The 8,717-nt window shown below is 47.1% G+C and overlaps 1 protein-coding gene across 5 annotated transcripts in view; it reads right to left on the minus strand.

Annotated features, from left to right (window-relative positions):
* RNF38 (ring finger protein 38) overlaps positions 1–8,418 on the minus strand; it is a 123,714-nt gene extending 115,296 nt beyond the window's left edge. For 3 of the 5 annotated variants that reach the window (XM_089913399.1, XM_089913398.1, XM_089913397.1), the window contains exon 1: positions 8,064–8,418. In XM_089913399.1, the coding sequence (XP_089769525.1) occupies positions 8,064–8,316 (253 nt within the window). In that variant the 5' untranslated portion in view covers positions 8,317–8,418. The remainder of the gene's footprint in view (positions 1–8,063) is intronic. The other 2 variants (XM_089913400.1, XM_022600284.3) reach the window with 2 other exon arrangements.
* Between the last annotated feature and the right edge of the window lie 299 nt (positions 8,419–8,717).

Consider the following 8,717-nt stretch of genomic DNA (forward strand, 5'->3'; position numbering starts at 1 on the left):
ACAGGGGTAATCACCCTTGCTTTTCATTAAAAGCAGATAAAATGGAACCTTGTATATTTTTAAATCTCATAAAATTTAGCTGTCAGATTGATACAGTCTTCTTAAGGATTATTTGGGCAATATCTTTGTAATGGACTACCCAGTGTTCTTATATGATGATAAATTTAAGGCAGACTTCCTCAAAATATCTGCACTCCCATGTTCATTGCAGCATTATTCACAATAGCTAAGATAGAGAAAGAACCTAAGTGTCTGATGAATGAGTGGATGAAGAAGTTGTGGTGTATACAAACAATGGAATACTATTCAGCCATGAAGAAAGAAGGAAATCCTGCCATTTGCAACAACATGGATGAAACTGGAGGACATAATGTAAAGTGAAATAAGCCAAAGAGAGAAAGACAAATACTTTAAGATGTCACTTATATGTAGAATCTAAAAAAATAATAATAGTAATAATTTGGTTTTTAATATAAAAGTCAAACTCATGGAAACAGAGAGTAGAATGGTGGTTACCAGGGCCTGGGGAGTGGAGGAAATGAGATGTTGGTCAAAAGGCACAACCCTTCAGTTATAAGATAAGTAAGTTCTGAGGCTCTAATGTACAGCATGGTGACTATAGCTAATAGTACTGTATACTTGAAATTTGCTAAGAAAATAGATCTTAAGCATTCTCACCAAGAAAAAAGGTAGTTATGTGAGGTGATGAATGTATTAATTAACCTGACCATGGTAATCATTTTGCCATGTACACAAATATCAAACCATCACACTGCACACTTTAAATACATACAATTTTATTTGTCAGTAAAAAAGGGAGAGAGAGAGAGAAAGGAAGGAAGGAAAGAGAGAAAGGAAGAAAAGAAGGAAAGAAAGAAGGAAGGAAGGGAGGGAGGGAGCAGAAGGAAGGAAGGAATGAAAGAAGGGAAGGAGGGAGGGAGGAAGGAAGGGAGGGAGGAGGAAGGAAAGAAGGGAGGCAGGAAGGAAGAAAGACATTTGACACACTAGTAAAAGTAATATACTAATAGTTAACATAGTAAAAAAAAAAAAGTGTTCACTAGAAGATTGATTGCCAACAGATCTTAGAAGCACATCATGACAAGATGGTTGATATAAGAGGCTAAACACATATCCCCAGATTCATTGATTTTTTTCTGGCGGTGGGAGGGGGAAATCAGCTTCCCAAGATGTCAGTCAGTGCTAACTTTTAGAAACTTAAAAAAAAAAAAAAAAAAAGATTAGTAAGAACATGCCATGATTTGGCTTTCTTGGGCAATCAATCATTCTGGCAACACAAGCATAAAACAAAGTAGGCCTGGATTTCTACATACCTTCTTGTAAAGTACTTTTTAAAAAAAATTTGTTTATTATTTATTTATTTTTGGCTGTCTTGGGTCTTCGTTGCTGCACGCAGGCCTTCTCCAGCTGCGGCAAGTGGGGGCCACTCTTCATTGCAGTGTGTGTGCTTCTCATTGCGGTGGCTTCTCTTGTTGCGGAGCAGGGGCTCTAGGCACGCGGGCTTCAGTAGTTGTGGCACGTGGGCTCAGTAGTTATGGCTCATGGGCTCTAGAGCACAGGCTCAGTAGTTGTGGTGCACGGGCTTAGTTGCTCCGCGGCATGTGGGATCTTCCTGGACCAGGGCTCCAACCTGTGTCCCCTGCATTGGCAGGCAGATTCCTAACCACTGTGCCATCACGGAAGAACCACTGTGCCATCACGGAAGTCCCACTGTAAAGTACTTTTCAGTTACAGTTTTAGACTAGAAAAAAAAAGTTCCGGCTGTCTTCTGCTTTTTTTTTTTTTTTTTTTTGTGGTGCGCGGGCCTCTCACTGTTGCGGCCTCTCCCATTGCGGAGCACAGGCTCCGGACGCGCAGGCTCAGCGGCCATGGCTCACGGGCCCAGCCGCTCCACGGCACATGGGATCTTCCCGGACCGGGGCACGAACCTGTGTCCCCTGCATCGGCAGGCGGACTCTCAACCACTGCGCCACCAGGGGAGCCCTGTCTTGTGCTTTTTAAAGCTTCACATATCTTGCCAGTATTAGAATTTAAAACCTTGAAATGTACTCACTTAAACACATTCCTGTCAGCATTACCAACAACGCTCCATTATCCATTTTGGTACTGTCTCCAGATGCTTTTAATCCCCACCTGACTTCTCCCTACCAACAAGTACTTGGATACCATCTTTACCCTGTCTGCCCCCATTACTTGGTTGTGCTTAGGGAATTATAATTACAGTGATCCCGCCTTTAAAACATCCTCAGAGCACAAAGCCTCTTTGTATGATTGGGGGTGAGGGGGGCACCTTCCAGGCTCCACAGCAAAGTGTGGGTGGTGGCAACATAGGCAGCAACGAAAGAAGAGGAGCTGGGGCCGCTCTGGAGGCCTTCGGGTCTGGTTCAATATTGTTCGAGGGGTTTTACTTGTGGGTGTCCAGCCCAAAGGTTCTACAAAGCCTCTGCACCCCTCCCATGAGAAGAGTAAAGGACAGGACCTGTTCTGACAGATGGAGAGATCACCACCAAGCCCAAAAGGCCAGGGAACAGAAGGGAGCATGAAAAGGGGGAGAAAAGAAAGCAGGAGCTGAAACATACTCCTTTGTGCTGTTCGCAGTACTTCAGGTAATGAACTCTCTGACAGTGAAGCTATCACCCCAATGAATCAGTGGCTAGTACTGGTATTACCAGCACCCAGTAGGTGCTCACTCAAACATGTATTCAGGCGGCAGCAAAAATCTACATAGGAAGACAAATCTATTAAAAATTAAAAAAAATAAAATAGCCTAAAAGCCAAATGAAAATACTTTTTTTAAATTATTAGAGTCCCATCTTCTAGTTGCACAAGTGATTATGAAATGAATACTTGTTTTACTTTGCCTCCCCTACTACTTCAGTGTAGTCTTCAAAACTGCTCGCTTTCCAGCTCTGTGACAATAAAACAGACTTCAACTAAAGATCAGTGAGCACCATCTGCAAACACTGAAATCAAAGGTGCTGAAGCAGAACAGATACTGACAGGTGACTTTCAACTCAAGGTACATCCCAGAAGCACTACAAAATGTTCTACTACTTAATTGCTTGCAGCTCTCTCTTCCATGCATGTATTTCTTCCTCTTTACCACTTCTTCCCTTCTTTCAACAGGGTCAAATGGCTATATCAAAACTTACAATCTCTCCCTCATTTCTACACATATTTTATCACAAAAGCAGACAATACAGTGACAGCTTTCCATATCATGACTGGAGGGGGCTACTGATAAACTCTAGTATAATCCCATCATTCTCCTCCACCTGCCCAACATGGTTAACTGTCCCAAGCAGTCCCTAGAATAGCACTAATATCCATTTAAACTAAGAACAGAAAAAAAACCCTGAAACTGCTTTGGGTGAGGCTTATAGGTGAGAACTGTTTATTCTCCTTGCGTGGGCGTAAGACTAGTTCTGTTAAACATTTTCAGTTTTATTTACATACATTTTCTTTAAAAAACAATTTCTTCAAGACAGCAGCAAAAGCACAATGGAACCCTCTATCCATCACCCTCAATCATGTTTAAAAATAATAATAAAAAAGACAATAGAAATCACTTCCAATTGTACCTCTCCCTTGAGCCCGCAGAACAGCACTCTTCCATGACAACTGTTCTGAAAAAACACACTGCCATTATTTGCAAAAGCAGTAGGAAGTCCCGTCTTGTCCTTGGTTCAGCACTCCCCCTTCCTCTCTCTCCAAGAAAAAATGAAACAGCAGGAAGCGTAAACAACCGCTTAATGGAAAATACAAATGGGCAAATATTTTCAAAATTGGCTAAAAAGCCTGAGGTCTTAAGAAATTCAGGAATACTACTGTAGGGGGAAATAGGAAGAGAAAAATAGTATCGTATTTCCCCCTCAAAGTGAGCACTATGTGACTGCATGAGCAAATGTGGCGCATAGCTACTTTCTCTCCTTCACTTACCAGATGCTTTTGTCTTTTTAATGATTTCTTTCTCATTGTCTTTCCATAAATAATGGTATTTATCAAATTGTTTATTCTGTACAATTTCTCCAGACCCATAACAAATTTTACAATTTTGAGCTGAACTCTTTGGTTCAACTCTTTGGTTCAACTGAGCATGGTAATGAAAAGCCAGGGGTAGGCCCTTTCCCATGAAAAGCTCACATGGAGAAAACTCTTTTGGAGTCTCAGGCCTAGCAGTGACCAGCCCTCTTCACAGAGCCTGTGGTGAGTATGGACGGGTAACAGCTGGACCAACAGTTACAAAGCCGCAGGGCCATGCTAGGGCCTTTGTGAGGATTAGAAAAGGGTGCCCCCACTAAGGGGACACAGTTTCCACACAAGGTGTTCATCTTGGTAAGCGGAGCACAAAATGGGTTTCTACTCCCACTTGCTAAACAAAACAAGCACCCAGTGCTGAGGACAACCTATACAACCCTAATCAGCAGCCCTGGGGCAAAACTGCACCTCCAAAGTAGGTTTCCAGAAAGAAGAACGCCACCAACAACAAACAGCATTTCACAAATTTCATTACCAGAAATTCTCGCACGTTAATATAAATTCATTCCTAAACATATTAGGACCAGAGGAAAAAGGGTCTAGCAAAGAAGGAAAACTAGCAAATTTGAGAGAAAGGAAACTCTTCCATCTAGAGGAATAATCGGTTGTTCCTAAAGCCCCCAATCTTTGACTACAGGTTCAAGTAGCTGCATTTCAAATGCATGTGCTAAGCTAAAACATGCAAACAACCACTATCATCCGCAGAGAAAGGCACGATCACATACGTTTACCTTTGGGGGTTTACTTTCTCCAATTTGCTAGTTTTCCTTCTCAGTCAGACACTTTTTTGCTCCTATCCTAACTATAAAACCATACACAGTGATACATGTGGTTAAAGTTTATAAAACCTGATAAACAGCCCTGGTGGGTGGTGGGCCCCTTAGCTACCTGCATGAAAATAAGAGGAATAGACAACCTGGATTATGAAGGGTTTAACATTCAGTGGCTTCCAACCCAATCACTCTTTCATGCCCTACAAAAGAGCTAAGTATCACATGGGTCCAAATTAGTCCCAGTCATGCAGGAGGGGCAACAGAAGGCAGCCTGGGGACTAGGCTGGGCAAAGCTGAGAAGAAGTACAGCCCAGAGTCAGAAGAAACCTTAAGGCAGTGGTTCTCAAACTTTAGTGGGCATGAGAATCTACTAGGGAACATGTTCAGAATCAGATTTCTGGGTCCCTCCCTACATTTGATAGATCAGAATGTCCTGGAGCACTTATATTTTGACAAAATTCAAACTGCTGACCTAGGTCCACCAGGAAGTTTAGAAAGACTGGGAAATCCTCCACGTGCCTATCAGCTGTTCCAAAATAAAAGTCATCCATCACAAAACTAGGCTTTGCGGGTCAGAATGGGGTGAGAAAAGGATCACCAGCCAGCATGCCTAACAGGCTGTGCTGGGCTGGATCCTGTAGCTAGAGTTTCACTATTAAGGGACAAAAACCCTCTACTATGTAAACAAGAAATTATTTTGCATGTTGAGAAATATTTCAAACATCTGAAAAATATTTAAATATCTCTGTACCCTACATCCAAGATAAGCAGATCTTAATTTGCAATTATCTGATTCAGGTTTAATAACAGAATACTAGATATAACTAAAGCCCTCTGTGTACCCCTGATCAATCCCATTCCTCACCCACTCTCCTGAGAGATAACCACTACTCTGAATTCGGTGTTAGTTGTTACCATGAATGTTTTTATACTACTACTACATATGTACACAGACACAGACAATATTATTTTGCATGTTTTCAGATTTTATGCAAGTGGAAACATTCTCTAATAATTCTTCTGTTATTTACTCCCCCAGCCCCTGTTATGTTTGTAAGATTCAACCATTTTAATGCATGTGGCTATAGTTTATTTTTCACAGTGCTCTAATATTCAATTGTGTGGGACTATCTAACAATTTATGTATTTCCCTATTGGTGGACATTTAAGCAGCAATAAACATTCCTGTACTTCTTTTGTACTTATTTTCTTGGACAAGTGTGCAAAGATTTCTTAAAGTATATACCCAGAAATGGGCATTTTAGGTGAACGGATTTGCTTGCCCTCCTTCAGCTAGACATCACTATGCTACCCTCCAGAGCGACTGTATCTATTTACATTTCCACTAGCAGTATATAAAAGGTGATTTCCCCATAACCTTACTAACACTTGGTTATCACAGCATTTAATTTCTGCCAATCTGATGAGTGTGAAATGGCATGTCACTGATGTTTCAATTTGCACTTCCCTGATTTTAAGTCCTTGACAAGTAAATTTTCATACTTATATATATATATGTATCTGTCAAATATGTTTTTCTCAGTTTTTTAGAAAAATTTAACCCATCTAGTCTGAATCAGGGCAGCTCTTCCCAAAGAACCTTGCCAACAGCCACCACAACTGGAAAGGGTGCGGGAGGGGAGCAAGAAAACAGCTGACTTAAACAAGGAATCATCTTGGACAAAGAGCCCTAATTAATGCATTTGCTAATTAGTCTTTCCCTTCCCTCTTTTGTCAAGGCTTACTTCCAAGACAATACTACGGGCCTGCAGCCTTAGAACATGAGAGAGAATGGGGGGGATGGGGAGTACCCAAAACATTATGTAAAAGTACTTACAACTGTCTTTACTCAAAGAAAATGATGTGATTGCAGACCAATACCTATTACTCAACCTTGTACGATACCATCCACCTCTAACAGACTCCTTTCAAGCTCATTACCTTTGGCTCCCTCTTTAAAACAGCCCAATCTTTTTCTCTGCAGTAGACACTGTCCCCCTCCCTTCAAGCAACCCTTTCATCTCCCTTCCCCCACAATGACTAAATTTCCTCCTTTTCCCCCATTCTACAGCTTCTGTTTTCTAACTCCACAGGACCCTCTTCATTGACTATAACACTACTCTCTCTCCGTTGCCTCTAGAACCCCAAGTCCCTTTCCAAGATGCATCCACAATAAAAACAACCCACCCAAAAGAAAAACGGGAATCCCATGCAGTACATGGCCCTCTTCCATGCCAGGCAGGTGGGTGACCTGTCCCAATCCTCTCACTTCCTACCCCTTCACGCCTGGGATAGCTGTGCTTTCTCTGGGGGTTCCCCAAGTGTGACAGGTCCAGACCACCTGGGAAAACCTCATTTGGCTTTCTGTGGCAGAAACGTCTTTACTAGGGCCATATATACACTTGTTTGGGGCAGGAACGAAACTCGGGCCATTTCGTGAAAAAGACACCTTACAGGCGTCTCCACAAAAGCAGGCAGGCCTCCCACCTATTAATTCCAGCTGGATTGGTTTCGTCCGTGCAGTGGTGGGAAAGGTGGCCTGGCAGAGACCAAATGGTCCCCGCAATAAGAACTTTCCGAAGCTCTGACCCACTCACTCAAGAAAGCCCTCTTCCCAGAGAGGACAACCTCACAGGAGTCTCTCCCCCTGCGGCTCCCCAGGACACCACGAATCCTCCAAATCAGCCGCCGCTCTCCTCCGTCCCAGCCTGCAAGAGATCCTTTCTCCTAAGCCAGCCCCAAAAGCGCTGGGTGGGCGTGCCTGGGGCCGAGGCCTAGCGCCCCCTCCTCCGCGATCAATCTCTCTCGGTTCTCCGGGGATAGGGGCTCTTCCTCCTCCCAGCGCCCCCTGCTCCGGGCCCGCGCCGGCCCATAGTGACCCTGGGTCCCAGCCAGGTTACGACTTTCGCCGGCTATGTGACCTTGGGCAAGTCACTTCCCCCTGTAAACCTCCGTTTCCTCCGCCGCCCAGAGGAGACCTAGAGAGGTCCTGCCCTGCCCACCCTAGGGGAGGGGGTTACCCACCAGGGGTGAAAACGCTTTGTGAGCCGCTCCGCGCAGCGGAGACACAGGGCTCACTGGGGCTCCGGGGCCGGAATAACCTGACCCGGACAACGCTCCACCCCCGCCGCGGGGCCGGGCGGCTGGACCACACGCCTCTGGGCGGCCCCCCAACACACACACCCGAGACCAACCCACGCCCCTCCCCGCCTGGCCCGCTCCTGGACCCCGTACCTGCTCCCGGCGCTCGGCCGCAGGCGCCGCCACCCTGGGCGCCTGCCCGGAGAGGCCCGTGGCCCGGAGGGCTGAGGCGGCCGGCTGCAGCGGGCTCGGGCCGGGGCGGCGGCGGCAGGGGGCGCGGACGGCGCGGGGGCCCGAGCTCGGCGGGGCCCGGCCTGGGAGACGACGACTGAGGCTGGAAGTGCGCGGCGGCCGCGGCTGCTGAGGCGGCGGCGGCGGCGACCGCGGCGGCGGCGCTTCCGCTCATGGCGGGGCCGCGAGCAGCAGCTCCGGCTGCGACTCGACTCCGGCGCGGCGGGCGCTGGCTGGGCCCGGGCTGGCAGCGGCGGTGGCGGCGGCGGCGGCGGCGGCGGCGGCGGCGGCGGCGGCGGCGGCGGCGGCGGCGGCGGCGGCGGCGGCGGCGGCGGCGGCGGCAGCGACGGAGGCGGTTCCCGGAGGAGGAGGAGGAGGAGCCGGGAAGCGGCGGCGGCAGCGGAGGGGGCGGGGACGCGGAGGGGGGTGGGGACGCAGCGCCGCCGCCGCCAATGGGCGGCGAGCTCCTCGGCCGGCCGAGGCTCACGGGCTGGGCGGGCGGCGCCGTGGGGCATCTTCTGCGGCTGAGGCGGGGAGGCTAAGGGCCGTCCGCCGGGAGAGCCCAGTTTCGGGGGC

The sequence above is a fragment of the Delphinapterus leucas genome, chromosome 6, assembly GCF_059928025.1.
Source record: "Delphinapterus leucas isolate spDelLeu-1000000601 "Yukka" chromosome 6, BTC_Dleu_Yukka2, whole genome shotgun sequence".
NCBI classification, from domain to species: domain Eukaryota; kingdom Metazoa; phylum Chordata; class Mammalia; order Artiodactyla; family Monodontidae; genus Delphinapterus; species Delphinapterus leucas.